This window comes from Nilaparvata lugens, chromosome X (genome assembly GCF_014356525.2).
Source record: "Nilaparvata lugens isolate BPH chromosome X, ASM1435652v1, whole genome shotgun sequence".
NCBI lineage: Eukaryota > Metazoa > Arthropoda > Insecta > Hemiptera > Delphacidae > Nilaparvata > Nilaparvata lugens.
In genome coordinates this window covers 76,688,305-76,708,523 of record NC_052518.1, presented here as the reverse complement: position 1 = coordinate 76,708,523, position 20,219 = coordinate 76,688,305, and the positions used below count along the sequence as shown (strand labels likewise).

The 20,219-nt window shown below is 32.4% G+C and overlaps 2 protein-coding genes across 4 annotated transcripts in view; one reads left to right on the top strand and one right to left on the bottom strand.

Annotated features, from left to right (window-relative positions):
• LOC111047776 (forkhead box protein P1) overlaps window positions 1-15,825 on the top strand; it is a 210,346-nt gene extending 194,521 nt beyond the window's left edge. For both annotated transcript variants that reach the window (XM_039441648.1, XM_039441649.1), the window contains exons 11-13: window positions 6,763-6,841; window positions 8,496-8,611; window positions 11,144-15,825. In XM_039441648.1, coding sequence (XP_039297582.1) covers window positions 6,763-6,841; window positions 8,496-8,611; window positions 11,144-11,327 — 379 coding nt within the window. In that variant the 3' untranslated portion in view covers window positions 11,328-15,825. The remainder of the gene's footprint in view (window positions 1-6,762; window positions 6,842-8,495; window positions 8,612-11,143) is intronic.
• The window catches only part of LOC111047777 (glucose-6-phosphate 1-dehydrogenase), a 41,594-nt gene continuing 36,833 nt past the window's right edge, over window positions 15,459-20,219 (bottom strand). For both annotated transcript variants that reach the window (XM_022333611.2, XM_022333612.2), the window contains exon 10: window positions 15,459-17,787. In XM_022333611.2, the coding sequence (XP_022189303.1) occupies window positions 17,697-17,787 (91 nt within the window). In that variant the 3' untranslated portion in view covers window positions 15,459-17,696. The remainder of the gene's footprint in view (window positions 17,788-20,219) is intronic.

Genomic DNA, 20,219 nt, shown 5'->3' with positions numbered 1-20,219 from the left:
ATCAATATTCATTAACTTACAACAATTGAGACATGGCTAACAATAACCAAGTAAATTTATAAATTTGTTGATTTTTTTTCTTGTCACTGAAATTGGCACCTCACATTTTTCAACATATACCTGCTTCATAAGAATTATACATATGGCCTGAAGCACATACACATTAGTCGTACATAGTTGATCGTGTTATAGTTGCTCGATACGGGTAGTGGAAAAAGAGTAGTTTTTTCAAAAAAGAGTTTCTATACATGAAAAAAACCTCGTAGATTGTTTATAAAATGATGGATGGCTATGTTAATACTCGCAGTAAACAACGACAGCTTAACCTTCCTTCAACTCCGTTTTAGTCGTTTCATCAAACACATGCCACTCTTGTAACATAAATTTCGCCTTGGCTACGTAGGCTATTTGCTGACAATAAATGTTGCTAAATGTTGTGTAGATTGAATCTCAAGTAAATATTTCTGAATAACTGGGAATAATGAATTTTAATAATTTAACTCATTGTCTTCTTGAATAACAAATTTATATTCTCATCATCTGTCTAGATAGTAAAAATAAATTGAGACACTAATATATTATAAAATACACTTCCAAAACTGAGGCACAACTTCATTCTGATTGTTAGCTGGTCAGTTGGGCAATGATGAACCTAACCTCTTACAAGAATCACCTTAAAACTCTAATCAGCTAAGCATACTAAGCATAAATCTGATCTAGAATTGAAGTTGATATCACTTGATGGAACCCAATATCAATAGTATTATATTCATGGAAATTTTGTGATAGGGAAAAATAGTCTTAAAAATTCTTTCAAGTATAGAGTAAAGTCTTATAATACAGGAGAGAAAATGAACCGAAGAACAGAAGAGGATCATTTTGAACCTCTCATTTTGTTATTATCTTCAAAAAAATATAATACTACAGATTCAAAAGGCCAGTAGTGGCAAATGTAGTCTTTGACAAATCAATCATTCCATCAAATAATATTCCTTGTGAAACGTATGAAGGTGAAAATTTTATTTTCCAAACTTAGAGCTGTATGTACAATGAGATAAAAGTATGACATAATGAGAGGTCCAGTTGGGAAGAGAGTACCGGAAGCCATAACTCAAAACTGTTTCAGAAACCTATTAAGGTCTTTGAACTGGGCACGAACTACACTAGAACCATTAAAATAATGGGCTAATGGACACTATACTCTAATAATTACTGTAACTTTTAACATGGAATACATTGTATTCCGTCTTATATTTGTTACAGCAAATACAGCAGAGTATAATTATTTTGTACAGTAATAGTCTTGATACTTATCAGCTCCATAAAGAATGAATACTTATACAATCTTATAGGATAGATACGGTAGTACGATCATCTAGGTATACCGTACGCGTATAATAGCAGACTTGATAATACAGTAGAAAATTCGATTCTCATGTAAGTATGATTTATTCTTGATGGTTTGAAACTGATCAATATCAATTTTCCGACTAAAATTATTGAAATAACCAGATAAGAACCATTCTACTTTCTACCAATAAATATGGTTCAAAACGAATAGACTGATAACTGATAATTTTAACCAGAAAAGACAAACTAAAATTCGGAACACGTCGCTTATACAACGGATTATTACTTACACTCTTAAAACTTAATCGAATAGCATACTGCATGTTTCTAGCATAATAACGATGCATAAATTGATGTTGTTCATAAGATTTTTCAGTTTACAATAAATTCATCTCCTTTTTCAAAAACAACTTTTTCAATGAAATTTAACTAAGAAATAAACAGAGTGTTTTAATAGGGCCCGAAATTCAATATTTCCCTTTATTTATGCTCACCAAACAATTTTCAAACTTTTTTGTGAACCACAGATCAAACGTCAACAAATTTTGCTCACAGATGAGGCTGAGGATTATGGAAAGTACATTAACAGGTGGTTGAAGATTTTCCAGTGCCACTCACAAAATCAATGATATAACCAGTGATTTTCATATTCTCTCAGCTTTTTCAAGAACGACTGACCAGGACAGAAATGATCGTATTAGATTCTCAGGTTCAGCTAACAACTACAGAGACTGTGGGTACAGAAAATAAAAACTGAGCTACGCATATTCAGCTGAAGAAGTGTATGGTTCGAACATTACAATATCCCAAGGGTTAGATTTGTGACAATGCTTTGACGAAAGCTGAGCTTTTCAAAACTAAGCAAGAATAGAATAGAAAAACCAAATATTTGAATTTCTTTCCAGTAAGTGCAAATCAGCAAAGTCAGCACAATTATTTGGCAAATCATTGACTGTTTTTGTTACGATATAGATTTAGGCGCTTCTGACTAAATTATTTTAAATTAATGGTACAACATTCCTCTCAGTCCTTGAATCAAGTCAAGAAATCCATCTTCCATGGATGATGTACCCAAAAATTATGGAACGTGCTAACATGAAAGAGAGGTGGAGATCGAAAAGGGTGCAAGATGCACCCACAAATAGATTCCTAGTTGAAGATCCAACTGGAAGGGTGCATGGATTTGATGTTCAGAGGAAAGAGTGGAGTGCTCTCAATCGGATACGTGTAGGAAAAGGGCGATGCGCGATGCCACGATTTGTGTGAGTGTGGCCAAACACAAACCATGAGCCACATAACTGCTGAATGCCCAATCCAATCTACACCTACTCTACATGGGTTTCCCATAGTTGAGTAGGTTAATTTCTAATAGAATTAAATTCCATATCTTTTTCATAAGCCTTTTGTATTCTAGATATTTTGTACTTTTTATGTTTTAATTACTTGATTGTATTTTTTAAAGGAAATAAATTTATCCATTATTATTATTATTATTATTATTATCATTTCATTCATCACATGACAAGTGAGTGTTTATTGCAGTCAAAGTCGGCCTTTGGCAAGACTTTGGTGCATTACTAAACTGAAATGTTCAAAAATGATCTCACAATGGATGCTGTGCTGAGAACAACTGCTTTTTCCATGGCATATTTTGCACTTTTCGATATTCCCATCTGACAAAGATTTGCTGACACTTTTCTAGTTACAACTCCAACCGTGGAGATAATGACAGGAACAATTGTGACCTTTTCTTGCATCCAGACATCCTTGATCTCAGCAACCAAGGGAAGGTACTTGGAGACCTTTTCATTATAATACTGGTCCAAGTTGTGGCAGCATGGTATGCCAACATCTATTAGTGTTGCTTTCTTGGTTACCTTATCCATGAGGATGATATCTGGCCTATTATTAGCAACTGTTCTGTCTGTCAGCACCGACCGATCCCAATATAACCTATGTGTCTCATTCTCCAAGACTGGGGATGGCTTGTACAAGTAGTAGGGCAGCTTCTGATTGATGATTTGGTACTTCAGAGCAAGGTCCTGATGTAAGATCCCAGCTACTGCATTGTGGCGCTTTAAATAGTCAGTAGCTGCCAGTGATTGACATGCCGACATGATGTGCTGAATAGTCTCAGGTGCCAAGCCACAACGTCTGCATGAATCATCATTTATAGGCAGCTTCATTATATGCCTTTGATAATTTTTTGTTGCGATTACTTGATCCTGTATTGCCACCAAGAATCCTTCCGTTTCAATAAACAGGTCCCTGTGCCAAAGCCATGCATTGGAAGCCTCCTCATCAACTCCAGGCTGAGATAAGGCAAATGCATGTCTTCCATGAAGCTGCTTCGACTTCCATTGCTCCAGAATCTCACTCTCATGCTGTCTGTTGGTTTTAAAGTCCGCAGTAGGCAGCTCAGAAAGATTAAGTGGAGTGTACCCTTTATCAGCTTTTCTCACCACTGCATACAAGCCACCCTCCTTCTCCATGAAGTATGTCTTCATGCTACTGATATGTCTCTCACAAGCCCATTTTATATCAATGAGCCCGCACCCGCCTTTCTTTCTTGGCAATATGAGCCTCTCTATACAGGCCTTGGGGTGATGAGCTCTGAACTTAGTGAGGAGCACTCTTGTTGATCTCATAAGATCTTCCAAATCAGTTGCAGTCCAACAAACAACACCGAATGAGTAAGTCAGCACAGGTATTGCATAAGTGTTGATGACCTTGAACATATTATTGCCATTTAGCTGAGTCTTCAAAAGTCTCCTCAGTCTGGTCAGGTATGTCTCTCTTACTCTTTCATTTTCTGCTTGACATTCTTCTGGTTTATTTGTCTAGCCTTGTACACTACAAGTACTTGTAGACATCACTTGGCCCCATCGCTGCAAAAGCACTCTCCAGGTCCTCATCAATCATTTGTGCCACGACTTGACCTCTCACAACACTGAGTGTCCTACACTTCTCTAGACCAAATGCCATGCAGATATCAGCAGAAAAGGTTCTAACCAGACCCAGCATTTCCTTCAGTTGATTTTCAGTACCTGCATAGAGCTTGATATCATCCATATACATCATGTGGGACGGTGGATGAATTTCTCTTGCTTCTCCCTTCAGCTTGAATCCATGTGTTGTGGAATTGAGTAATGCAGACAATGGATTCAGAGCTAAACAAAACCACAATGGGCTCAAACTATCCCCTTGGAAAATACCTTGACAGACTGGTATAGTATTGGTCTGAATTTGTCCAGCATTAGTTCTCATTTTGAGCACTGTCCTCCACATCGACATGAGATGCTTGAGCAGCATTATGACTGAGTTGTCAATTTTGTAAATATACAGGACTTGAATGAACCAGGAGTGGGGGACACTGTCAAAGGCTTTTCGGTAGTCAATATAAGCCATATGAATATGCCTTTTCTTTTTGACAGTTTGTCCCATTGCCACTGAGTCAATGGTCAAAACCTCGTTGCAGCCCAGCCCACCTTTCATACAGCCTTTCTGCTCATCAGCAAGCAGTCTCTCCCGACTCAAGTATGACTGCACTTGATCTGTTATACATGCAGTGAGAACCTTGTATAGTGTACATAGGCAAGTGATTGGCCTATATTGGGCAGGGTCATGAGTTCTATCATTTTTAGGAAGCAAGTATGTCACTCCTTTGGTGAGAAATTGTGGAACTCTGTTTTATTATTATTATTATTATTATTATTATTATTATTATTATTATTATTATATTATTATTATTATTATTATTATTATTATTATTATCTTTCAAGGGAAGACCTAAGAGAGCTGCATGAAGCCACAATCAGAGCTGTAGACTGGTTAAAGCAGCTGAGAATAGAATTGTGAGTGACTCTGGAAAAAGAGCTGAATAATTTTATATACAGGTTAGGCCTGAAACTGATATTTTATGTTTTGGTGACGAGGGTCTAAGACCTGATTATTATTTTATCTCCTGAAAAGAAAAAGAAGAGTATCAAGGCTGATAAGGCATCGGGACCATACGATTCAATGAATGATTCCTTAAATCATACTGATTAACTTTTATTACTAAGTATTACGTCCATATAAAGGAATAGAACAAGTGGTATATAATATAAGGGTGATAAATTTATCTCCAAACTTATTAATCTCATTCACCGTCTTAGTTTCCTTGACGTAAAATTTCGAAAATTCTAAACCATTTGTTCCACGTCATGAATCATTGCATTCGGATTATCTCGAATATGGACGGTTTTAATATTGTTTGGTGATTTTGATTCATCTGAATTTTGTTAAATAAATTGGAATACTTGCGTAGAAGATTCAACAAAATCCTCATTGATCAAACATTACTACTACATCAACCGAATGTTATTAGCGAAACGTTTCTAGTAACTGATGAACATTTACATCACATGATATCAGCTGATAAATGCCACACCATAAATGAATGATATTGAAAGCCACACTACTGTAAAAAACCCGCAAATTCAACCAGCTCCACAGGCGTGGTAGTCTCTTCTTCTCAACTGAACAAGAATACATGTGTCTGGAGAGATTGTATGCTACCTTCTCCCAAATGATTGAATGGTGAAAGGTCAATTCCGTAGAATTATAGAATAACCATTTCCATTTTTATGTTCTGATATCGAATAAGTTATTACTGGAACCAGTCAATTCAAAAGACCACCCCCTATTCTACTGAACAACTTCAATTAAAAGAATATCTGGAGAGATTAGACATCAATATTCCAGCCAAGCTTTAATAGAGGTGATATTGAAATGTTTCCATAACAATCAGCTCTGGAAATCCGAATAATGAGCATAGTAGGTACTGATTCTTATAACCAACAGGCATGAGCTGAAATATCAGAATGCTGATGATTGAATCCAATTATTCCTGATTGTTAGTAAGCCGTTCCCAGTTGATCCATAAGTTAAATGATGGTGATTCACACATCTTTGCTTGTCCACAAAACCATTATCACTGAAATTGGATTTACTTTGATTTAAAATAGGCTAATAATAATTTCCTATGTCTTTTGAATGTTTCAGTTGAACTTCTATCTAAGAAATAGTACGTCTCAGATACCGAACCTCAATTTATTCCACTTCAAACGTATAAAAAGTCTAGCATTACACGTTAAAAACTCTATAGATATATATTTCATCTTTCTTGGGTGATTTGAAAAGGTTGAAGTAGTACTTGAATAATGTTCCAATGGATAATATGATCATGTATCTAGAATATTAAAATTATTGTTTTTTGCAGCAACAGATACAGTAAGTATTTGAATATATATAAAATATATTTTTCATTTGCTTGCTCTATACGTGTGCCTTCCATATGAGAATTATATTCAGGTACGATTATCAAATGAGCATACTATAAAATACGTTTTTCACGATTCATTTTCACAGGGATGCTCAATCCGAAGAAAGCTTATCATTGGGGAAAAATCCGAGAGTTTTTGCAGACTCAATAATTGCCAACATTCAGGTAAGTGAAGCTAATAGTGCAAATTCACTCAATATTGATAAAAATTATCAAAATAATTCACCTATTGGAACAATTTGTAGCGATACAAAATTATTACTACTCATAATTATGTTTTGCGATTTTCCTTTTATTCCTAACAAATGCAATAAAATGCCAGTAGAAATTGGAAAACATTGTATTAATATTTTTAGCAAAGCATGTCCATTGAAAGTCAAAGCCACATCCAACTTGATGAAGTTCGCCTAAGATACTTCAATGCGAATGGAAACTTTCTTGATAATGAATATAATGAAATTGATATCCTCTATTAGGTACATGTCTGATCATGAAGCAGTGATATAATACAAAATATGACTTGTGATACATAATCAAACAGACTTGAAGATAACAACATAAAACAGAATGTGAAAATAATCTTAAAATAGTATGGAAAATTTATAAAAAGTACACTCATATGAAATTCTATTTCGAGGAATATTATCATACATATTTCTGTTTGTACATTGTACTTACTCTGAGTCTCTGATTTTTCCCAATATGGAACGTGTAGAAAAGCTCATTTAGCTCATGTAGAAAAGTGTAGAAAAGCTCATGTGGGTGAACTTCGCCCTTTCAAGCCATGACTTCGACCACATGCGTTTCAACCTTTTGCGTTTTTTCTTTTATAAAAAATCAGGTGTTATAGTCTGTGTAAAATAAGTTGAGACTTGGTCCTCCATCCAAAAAAAATACAAGGTTGCCAATTGGTGTAAATTTGCAAATTTCCAATTCAACGTCGTAATAGGATGTAGAATATCAACCCCGATATCCCAGTAGTGCTAAAAAAGTTTCAGGGTTGAAGGATTAAAAGTAAATTTAACTCTTATGTTAAAATTGGGAACATCGCGAAGATTTGTTTTTCTTTTGAATATCACTTCTCTCAGAATCATGGGGCGTCGTAATGCGTAATAATTTTATATCAAATTAACAATTATTATTATCAATGGACATTTATATCAAATTCCTTTCTATTGGTGTTTGGATGATTTTTACCCGACCCATAATAATAATATATATATATATATTATACATATCTTCTAATTTTCTTCTCCCCGTTACCAAGTAAAGCAATGTTGCTGTCAATTTTTCATGCGGCGTTATTGCTTTCTACATCACAGAATCTTCTTTTGAAATTAACGGGGTGACCATTCTTAATAATTCCAAATAAGTTGGCTCATCCATTCGTAGTTTTTTCAATCTTTTGGATGACATTGCAACTCTGACAATATACGTTTATGTGGGTGAACTTCGTCCTTTCAAGCCATGACTTCGTCCACATGCTCCTTTTGCGTTTTTGTTTTGGACACTGCACACATTATAACAATAGCTTGTATGTCTTCAATAGATGACATGTCGTCTTGAACTGAATTTACTATCACAGAATGAATTGCACTAAAATTTACTAAAATCTTAACAAATCTGCACAAAACAACGCCCACCTTCCAATAGAGCTACCGCGCGACTGGATACGCAACGGCCCTAAGGCCGACCGGTACGTGAGTGGGGAGAACGCCATTGCGGTACGGCCCTAAGACCGGGACTGAACAGTCCGGGCCTTAAGACCGATCGAAACGTGTATGTAGGCCTTGGGTTGAATATTTTCATATGTTGACAGGCACCGATGGGAGAGAATGCCTTTCCACAATACATCAGTACAACTCCTCCGCCACCACTACCTCCACCACTCAGGCCAGACAGTGGACCATCCTCACCTTCACCAAAAAAGCTCAGGTGAGTTCAACCGGTTGGGTTCTTAATCATTCTTCATCTTAATCAAGTTATCATAGAAAGAATAGAATAATACTTAAAAAGTATCGAAAAATTCATGATAGAAGTAGCCTACATTGTTGATATATATATATACAATTATTGTAATTAACACAATTTTTCCTATTCTCTTAGAACTATTGTCTAGGATATGAACAGCTGAGTTTTGAAACTCATGGCAGGGTTTGGTGGAAATTAATAATGTTTGGAATGTATACTTCCATTGATACAGAAGCAGATACAAATAATGCTGCTTTATGAATGTTTGTATTATAAGTTGATCTCACAATAGTTCATTATCAACTTTCAAATATGCTAAGACACTACGTCGTTATTAGAGATGAGTCTTTCTTCTTGGCCATTTCAATGTCTCTTGAGAGAATCTTCCCAATGTAGTATTTGAAATTTTAATCCTCGAGGTCATAAGAGCCTCATCACTAGGAAACCCTGAAATTGAGTGCATTTAACAGGTGATTCTGGAACATAACCCTTGTATAACAATGTGATCTAAAATATTTATTTGATCGGTTAGGAAGGCCTTGAAAGTTATTACAAGGAGTTTTTTTAAATTTTGGCTGTACGACATGGTTTTCTATTTTCGCTAGTACTCGCTCCTATATTAAATCTCAAAATTTCTGAGGAATCTTGTTCAGAATAGAATGTAATTTTACATGATTTGTAATTCTTCGCCATTACTAAATAATACTCCAATTTGTATTCACATGATTTGTAATTCTTTGCCATTACTAAATAATTTTCCAATTTGTATTCACATGATTTGTAATTCTTCGCCATTACTAAATAATACTCCAATTTGTATTCACATGATTTGTAATTCTTTGCCATTACTAAATAATTTTCCAATTTGTATTCACATGATTTGTAATTCTTCGCCATTACTAAATAATACTCCAATTTTTATTCACATGATTTGTAATTCTTTGCCATTACTAAATAATTTTCCAATTTGTATTCACATGATTTGTAATTCTTCGCCATTACTAAATAATACTCCAATTTGTATGAGTTGTATAAAGTGGAATAGTGAGTTTCCAGAATTTTTCAAAAAAAAACTTGAAAAAATCCTTTTTTTTAAATCTGTAGCTCCAAAACCAATAATTTAGAATCCTGCTCGACCACTCAATCCATTGAAAATTTTACTGTCTTCTATTTTGAGAAGTATGCTTTTTTCTAATAACCAGAGGTTTTCGAAATAAAATGGAAAAATTGAAAAGTCCCAAAATTTGAGTTTTTCAAGGATGAAGCCGCCAAAAAATTCAAAATTGACAAAAAATTTCTGACTTGAATTCAGCGGCCCAAAATACATACAAAACCGACGAGAAAAATTATCATTTGCATTTTGCATTTTGAATATTGCATTTTACGGACTGTGGTGGCCTAGATGCAAAATATTGGCTCATAAATACCAGCCTTAATACCAGAGAAAAGATAGCTTAAGAGCATAGCATCTTAAAAGCATAGCATTCTATTATTCCACAAAAGTGGGGCTTGGACGCAGACTTCGTCCTTGAAATTCTTAAATCTTGGGGGAAAATTTATTTTCTTTTAATTTTATTTTATTACTGACGGCAATTTTATTTTCAAGGAGAGGTGGGTAGCAACTAGATTTTTGAAAATAAGGTGCACAATGCATATCATCCTCCTATGGATTGGTGAACAGAAGTTCCCATACATTTTTTGAAATAAGTACCTTCTGAGATGTCATTTTAGACATTTTACTTAAATGCTTAGGATGATGCGCAGATGACACCTGGGATTGTGCGTGAGAGATGTGAGCAATCTATTGAGGAATAAGAAGTTTTAACCACAGTTTTTGGTGGCTTTCAAATCATTCAAGCAGACGGAAGAGCCTGTAGCACGACTCTTACCTTAATCTTTGCGAGGGCAATCATTCCCCAAACAAACACCTTATGATTAAAAATTAGTCAAGTTAATCCTTCTATCAAATTCCAGAATTTTTCCATATCAATTTCAATTTATTTATTCACGTATCATACAATTTGAACAACACATTACAATTATAAAATGATTATTAGAACTCACATAGACTATTACGTCCGTGTAAGGGAGCAGTTCTTTTAAGATTAGCTGTGTAACAATAACAAATATTGGGCTATATAAGTATAAAATACATATGGTAAATGAAATAAAAATAGATTATATATAATACATTTTTAGTATTAATTACATAAAAAATCAATTTAAATTCAAGGAGGAAGAAAAGATAGATCCTTTGGAAGAAAATTAGGTAATCGGCTTGTAATAGTACCGATTTTTATAATTTAATAATATTTATTATTTTCATCACACCTGAATAGCCGGAATCGCTTTTTGCAACATGTATCAATTATAAAAAGGAATTATAAAAAGATAGATTCCAGAATTATTGTAAGTAGCGGTGTAAGGAGAATTGTCTATAATTTATTCACAACGCTTGAATTCAATAATTTGAAATATGATGTTTGTTGATTCGAGGTTATCTCAAGAAGAGGAATTGCTCCGTCTTCAGCAAGAGAATGGGACCCATCCGTATCATCATCAGCAGCAGCAACATCACCATCTTCAACAACAGGAGGAAAATGATCAAGAAGAAGTAGCTGAGGATTTGTCAATGGCACCTGAGGAATCTCCAGCTGATCACAATGGAGCTGAATCGTAACAGTGGGGCGTCAGTTGAAATTTATGTAAAAACAACTTTTCTATCATATTAATACTCTGTAAATATTACACCTGTAAATAGATGGAGATCAAATTCCATCAGCTAAATAAATATTGTGACAACTCGGTAGGCCTACTGGGTATTGACTCTTGTACAGTTTCATATGTATAAATACATGTACAGTTCTTGCCTAGATTTAAATATGGCTGTGTGGAAGAGACATAGTCTCAATCTGTTTTATCTCTTGAGTTATGTCCAGTTTGAGTTTTCATACGCTCACCGCAATAGATACCGTATCAAATGTTACCATTTATCGTATTCTTGCCTTCCAGTAATTCATGGAATTGTTGCTTTTTACAGTCTAGATTAGCTAGGCTATCCAACAGTAATAATCGATTGCTGATGAGACTGTTTTTTCAAGTCATAATAATTATAGTGCATGATAATTTGATTATTTTGCTACAGTAGAACCCGGTATAACGAATCCGAAAACCACTTTTGTTTTCAAGACCCTTGAACCAACTTGTACATAATGTAATTTAGATGTAGCCTCGTTAATAACACGTTGCCACTACGATTTTTCTTCTTGAGATTTCGTTGTACCGGCGATAGTTTACTGCACAAGTGTATAATATATGGTTTAATTGATGCTACACACTTTCACACTCTTCTCCACCCTTCGCAGCAATAAATGATTTATTATAGAAAAATCAAATGTTACCATAATCGGATCATTTATCTCTTATTTACAAGTTATTCTTGCTATTGAGAACTTTATTTCGATTAAATGTAATTGTAATCTCTGATAATTGACGTGTATAGTTTGATAATTTAAAAATTAAACGCTGCAATATAGGTGTTATATTGGTGGTTATCCATTCAAATATTTATGTTGGGTAAGCTGTCTTACCTACATTTCTACAAGCCGTGTTTAAGTACAATGGTTACAAAAGGAAACTTCTACGCAGACAATAAGCCAGTAAATCATTCTAGAATCTAGAGCCATGTTGCAATTAATTTTGATGCTGAGAAAGGTGACGTTCTATTTTTATTGAAGATTTGTTCACTTCAATTATTGTCTCGTATCAATATTTTGTCACATGAACGTTTATCAAATTTAGTTATAGGCCTAACACTTTATTTATAGGCCTAAGATAAAAATAAACTTATTCTGAGATGGGGAAAAGATATAGAATTTGAAACATTCATTTATATACATGATTTGAAAACCGAATCATGAATCTGTAAGCTAGCAAAGCTCTCTATAGACCATTAGAAGGTTATGTTTAATTTAAAATGAGGGATTTGATCTATTCGATCATGAATTCATTCCACATTCTCCCTACACATCCTCATAATGTTATGCTAATCAGATCATAGCAAAGTCTCTTAATTAAAATAGAATTGAAACCGACGAATTTAATCCATAACTATTCATTAGCATTAGCATTTTGTACCTGCAAAAACTGACAACTGATAATGTGGGTAACCATGTATATAAAACAGAGTTTTTCCATGATGGGTGATTGAAAAGTGTTTGCTGGTATCATAAATAAACAGAAAAAAAAATAATTCGTCGTGAGTAAACATTGCAGATAAATCAGAAAAAGTACATTTCAACAACTATTCCGCTTGATCATCCAATCATCCATTAAATGTCAAAAAGTAGAGTCCCTATATTGAGGTATTCAACATACACTGACGCTGGCATATTAAAAGTATGCCTATTTCATGAATTTCAATGAATATGTATGGACGTTTTGTTCCTCTGTTCTCTATAAACAATATCTCTTGAAATCTGCAATTGAGATTTTCGGGCAGGCTGGTCGAGTGGACTAAGGCGTTGCAAACCTTCAGTCTGCTAGCACTGCCTGGTCTTGGGTTTGAATCCCGCTGGAAGATATGGATGGTTAATCATATCATCTCAAAGCAATGCACAGGTATCATCATGCATAGGTGAGAAGCCTGTATCTTATGTGGGTAACAGCAGCAATAAATACCCAGAGAAACTTAGAAATCAGCCAGCAGAAAGTGCGCGTTCCATTGAGAATCAAACATGAAAGAGCTCTTCTAGCAAAATATTTTAAACGATGTTTCAATGGATACATGGATGAAATCGACATCATGATGTCATATGGAAGATAATTCCATTATTATCATTTATCAGAGTCGATTATGGTTATAGAAACGACTATAATTTGCATTGCTTAGTCTTATTATATTTATAAAATAGTGAAATCTCGTTTAGAATTTTAAATGTCTCTGTAAAGCAAATGGAAAGCCGTATCCACTTATTCTATTTGTTTTATTCCACATGGTTTTTCTGCAATAATGACAAAGCACTGTATATTATTTGTAAAATTATTGAATCGAGGCTTTTGGTCCATACTGCAAAATTATTCCATCATCAATCCCACCTGATCCAATAGCAACTGGAAACTATTGAAATAGCAGGTCAACATTTTCAAAAATTACATGGAAATACATTTGTGTACAGTAGTCACAATATACGTTTATATGAATGACTCAGATTATCAAGTCAAAGATTCAAACAAGGTGCACCTTCCATATTCAATATAGTGGTTAAATAATATTTGGGATTATTCTATATTATTTAATCTCTTAAATATATACTTCTTCATACCATACTCTTCAAAAACAGTTTCTATTAAAAGAGTAATGTAAGGTTAGAAGTTCTACTTCTGACTGGAGGCTCATTCAGTAAAAATACTTTTCACTATACCGTATTGAATTTCTCTTTCGCGAGTATGTGTACGGTAGGCCTATGTCATGGATGGACAAATCCAATATTAGCTCGACCCATCTGCTAATCTGCTAATATGAATAGTATGGACCAAAGTCTCTGAGCCACGATGAATACACGATGCAAGCAATAGTGACAATCAGTTAAAAAATTCAGTAAATAAATGTTATTGTAAAAGTATGTTGATGACATTAAATGATAAGTAATGAGCATTGTATTTTCATGTTTCTTTTCTCTAGTTGTAGCCTTCGAAGTCGTATTTGTTGAAGGAGATGATGTGCCAAATATCTGTTAATAATACCCAACGATGTTGTTGCTTCGCAATATTTGTCAAACGCTGATTTTTTACAAATAGAAGTTCGAATATTGTATACTTACATTTACCAATCATATTTTATAGAATTTGTTCACAAAAATATACATATCGTATTCTTAATATAATTTTTGAACATAGTAACTTTGCTCATAAGGGGAATAAATAATTATAATTGATTAATGTACCGGTATGAATCGATCGAATTGAGATGGAAATATCTATACGGTATTGAAATTGAAATCAAACCTTTGCTCTGATTGGATGCATAATGCACATGACCATAATAATTCATTATTCTTCTAATAGGATGACAGTGATTGACGCATATCTTGTTTTCATAAGCAATGAAAATTGTAAATTTTTTTCTTATGCAAATCATATATGTTTAATATTGAGAAAGGACTTTGGAAAAAAGGTACCTACCTATTATCGATTGAATGCTACAAAAAATATTATCAACGTATAATTATGTATAAATTACTGCATGTATTTGTAATAATATCAACGTTTCTCAAAAATCTGTAGCATTTACAGAGTTAATTAACTTTCAATTTTGTAGACGATATACTCAACTTCAAACTAAAAGATAATATTTTTACACATGCGATAACACTGAAAAATCAAGAATAATAATATATATTTTATGAAATACAGTGTTTATTGTGATCCATTAGAGTATTTGTTAACATTCAAGCTGATGAACTAGAATTTTTTCAATGTATTTTAAACAGTTTGTCCTGATAGTATCCTCCTTCACGATTATGCAAAATTTATTAATACAGATAAACTTATTGAGTAACATCACAACGTCCTTGGTCAGTAAAACTTATTGCAATTACATTAAAACATTGAAATTGGACAGGGAAAATTTTATAATTTTAAAAATATTATTCAGTTGATATCAAACTTTGATACCGTATTAAAAAAAATATTAAATTAATTTCAAGATGCGCCAATACTAACGAATTCTTTAAATTTTATTTCCGTCCATAAAGATAGAAACTATAACTTTTAAAAACTGTATTGAATTGAATACTGTGAACTGTAGCAATTGAAACTGCTGAGTAATTATCTAGAACTCGGAATGGGATTCATCTCTAGAGAGAAATTTTTCAATTATTTTATTGTATAATTATAATATAAAATAATATAATATTATTGCTAAGATATTATTATTTATTTTATAATGGTTTATTCTCTAAGTCGAACAAATTGATCATTTTCTTATTGCAACTAAATCTCATGCAGTGAAAAAAAACGTTGGTGCCAATTTCCATCCCTCTTAGCTAATCTTTAATTGCTTTAATTCAGTATTATCATGTAAAAAATATTAATCAAAAACATTCTGTCTCATGATACTTTGTTTTTACATTATTTGAATTACTGTATATTTTAAAATAAATTATTAATAGAAATTATATTTACTCATTCTTCTATTCTTTTCAGTCTCACCCAAAATGGAAATGAAAGAAATAGCATTATTTGTTTAGAGAATATAAATCAATTCAATTCAACTTTTATACTTTCATCAACATTTTCTTCCAATATAACTCAATTTTATTCATTCACGATAGGCATCAGAGATGTGTAAATAATTTTTAATGACAATCTTCGAAATTGTGAGTTCAAAATTATTCAAGTTCCATATACAAGATTAAATTTATAATCAATAAGGTACAATGAATATAAATATTTAACATGAGTTAAATTTAACCAATTGAACATTAATGGAACCCATACCTCTTTTCCACAAGTCCTCATTAAAAAAATAACTCTCATCCGAGTTGTTAATTCAATATTTCAATTATGTTACTTACCATTTAGGAGTAAAAAGTAGTACCCAAAGTATCCTCATGATAAATTTAAGAGTGAAAAATACAACGATTTTTTAGAATAGGAGGAGGTCTTGAAATTGTATTGAAAGTTACTCATTACATGGAGAAAAATATTTCAGCACAATCTAGAAAAATTTTGGGTGAAAGAGGCATAGTCCTACCTTCCTTCAATTGAACCAAAATGACAGCAAAAAGTTTAGGATACTGGATTGTTAGTGCATTGTTGTTGTATTCCATAGTGTTCATGTCCAAAGAATTCGTTTCTTATTAGGATAGTGAAGCACAAACTCTAAATTATATACTTGAAGAAAGGTTGTAGTAATGTATGAATAATAATGAACATTATAATGTATGTTTTAAATAAATTTATACTGTCTATAATTATTGCGGCAAAATAATTTGATTTTTTTCTCACATGATATGTTCCTTTCTATTGTGTTGAAATGAGTAAGCTAACGCGAACTTCATCAATACACGACACAATCCTGAAGAATTCCTGTTTGAATTTCAAGCCACAGGTTTTTTATTAGTATTAATGATGAATCAAGCTCGTTAAAATTAATTTACCAATTAACAAACCCCTGACGAATAAAAGCCATACACAAAATCAAAACGGTTTACAGTCTATTATCTTCTTTAACAAACATAATATAATATCATGTAACTTTTGAAAATGAGTCATTTTATTAACAAAATACCTGATGAAGGAAGTTTCTCTAAAAGAGAAATGAGTAAAGAACGAATATTTCTCATCATGTATATTAAATATTTCAAATTGTAACAATATTCATAGGCAACATCTTTTTGAACGGAGGTTATTCTATCACTAACTATATTCAACGGCCATACTTCCGCATTTTATACCAATACGAATTTATATTGATAGTTGAATTGGTAAAAATATTCGAACTAGAATGAGCGAATGACGAAATAACATTTTATTGGAAATTTCATCTTCAACATACATTTAGTTCAGTAAATGTTAGAATTAGTAGATTTAAAAATAATCTAGGGGCGAAAGTGTACAAATTGTCTTTAAAAATTATAGAATTCTACCATTAACAATGATTCATAAAACGCTATAATTATAAAATGGAATGTTTAAGTAGGACAATGTCTTTTATTGCTAGGAATCAGCTTTGAGCATGATGTAAATTTATATAACAATTTAATATCAACAACAATTAGAGAACAGTTTGAACACAACAGAGAGAGAATAACTTTAACATTTCATGAGTTTCAACTCAATAAATAACTAACAACTACAAGAATATCAACTGAATTGTCAAAATTTTCATTAATTTCATTGAATCGTCGAAGATAGTTTTACAAGAAGGAATTGTGTTGTGATCGTTTCACAAGATAGATAAAATTTTTCAAAATTAAGTAGTAAACATTTAAAATACTATGTTGATGAAAAATGTATCCCCAGGCCATAAAGCAAAATAAAGCATTCAATTCTGAACCCATTTATAGGAGCCGTAATACTTGAAATCACACTTCTTGAGAAGGTCATCACTTTCCTTGGGTCCACGAGAGCCATAACTGAAAAAAATCAATTATTCATAAGTCAACTGTCAACAGTTTTCACATATTATATTGACTCTGAAAACAAGATTCTTAATTATCAATTTTGTCAACTCTTCTATTAAATATTGCTAATAAGTCTTTCTTGATCCAGCTGTCATTTGATCCATCTATATTATTTTATGAATATTATTTTTGTGAGTTGGAAGTTGAGTGGTGGAATCAATTATTGTTCCACGTAGTTGATTGAACAATTTAATTTAAAAATGTGTGAGTTGAAAACGTGTGAATCATCACGTTAATTAACAATTAACTGAGCAATAAAGGCAATGTTATGATTTTACTCCATGCTCCATACAAACTATAGTAATTGTTTTTTTCCGTTAGGGCTACTCTTGAATATAAATAAAAATAGAAATTCAAGTACCTTTTTTAAAAAAAACATTTACTCCCTTAAAATACCCTTGAATTTTAAAATATCCTTTACTCACAACATCTTTCGGCTATATGATGCCATTATCTAATGAATAATAAATATAATGGCATCATATAGCCGAACCATGTAGTGAGTAAACAATTTTAAAAAGGGTACTTCGATTTCTATATTTATTTGAACTATAGTAAGTTGGTTTTTGGTATGCACATCAAGGTCTTGAATGGAATCACATAAATACATTCGAATTTTCATCTCGAGATCCATAATCCGTTTGCCGTTAACAGGTGACTGTTTGAGGCATTACTTACCTGAAAGATTCTTGCCTTGAGAATCAAGTATAGGCTGTCTCAGTTCGGGCAGTTTAAACCAGCATAATTGTATTTTCAAGATTGGGATCTTTGAGGATATGTAGTGTTTTAATCAAATCATTTTGAAAAATATATTTTTTCTTAACGTCGAGAGTGATTAATACTCAAGACCAAGGATCTTTATAAGGTGGGATTTTTATAGAATAAGATTTATTTGGCTCACCCCAATTTTAGTTGAAAATGTTGAGCGACCACAGACTCTAACCAAACGAGTAGCCCAATTAAATGTATATATTTTTTTGTAGATTTGTAGTATTTCAAATATAATTAAAGTTTATAATATTTGTTTCTGTAAATCTGAAATCATCATTGTTTATTGATCAGCAAACGCAACTCAAAATAAATTGTTTATTCTTCTCTTTTACTGTTATTGTCCATTACACCTACGAATCAAAACATTCCCAAATCCACTAGTTCTTTTGTTTTATATTAATCATTTAGTATCCATCTTAATTAAATATCTTACACAGCTCTCATTTATTCTATTCCCAATGGATAATAAAGACTTCAAAAAGGAAACATACAAGTACGCGTGCTTTAAGCATGCACAACACAACAAAAATATCGTTGTTTATCTAATCAAATTTTTGTTTCTCAATAAAATTAGTGATTACAATGCAATTTTACTTTTTCCAAAACCTGTAGAAATTCATGATTTGAAGACTATTAGGCCTAATGACTGCATCAATTTATTCAAGACTATTTATAGATAATAAAAATATTATAAAATCTCATAATGATACTTGAATAAATAAACCAATGAAATTGCATGAAATACACCCAATGTTCCTAGTACATTTTAAACTTACTGAGAACATTTCAGTTTATGGATTATCGAAGAGAATAATTTCCATGATTTAAATCATGACATTGATTTGTAAATTCGACGCTAGACCACGATGAAAGAATTGGGAGTTTAAGTGTGTTCTCAAATCTAAAGGATAGCTAAAATTAACACATTTTTACCATGACAGATTGAAAATCCACTAACAGCCTTCTAAAGTAAGTGAGCTTCAGTAGCTTCCGAACTAGCTGGTAAAACCAAGTAGAAATAGCCTATAGAAGAGCATCAACTTCACTCAACACAATTAAGTATTGTATCAACTATTATTCTTCAATCATGTTTTATATTTTCAAGGACTTTATCTGTAAAATATTTTGTAATAATAATTGAAGGCCGTATTTATGAATACTATTCAATATAATCTGAACAAAACAAGTTGGAACTCGGACAAAATATCCGTGACGTCAAATCATGAGAAATTTGTATCATTCCATGCAAAACCATATGACTGGATATATTAGAATTGACAACTCTGCATCGAAAATGTCTAATTTCAAACTGAATATTTCCAGCCTTACGAGCTTGCATGAAAAGATTGAAATTTAGTACAATTTGGCAACACGAATATTTTGTGCAAGTCTCAACTTGTTCAATTCAGAGTAAAGGTTGAGTACGACTTTGTTGCCTAGTAACAAAATTTCAAATTCAAATTTTTATTCACTCAAAATTCATAGAAAAATATTCACAAAAATATAGAACGACAACTCAGTAGGCCTACGTTTTTCAATTATTATTTTCAACTTAGTATTCAACCTAATATTTGATGTATAGATTATGAGCATCATTATGAGTGCTGTAACTG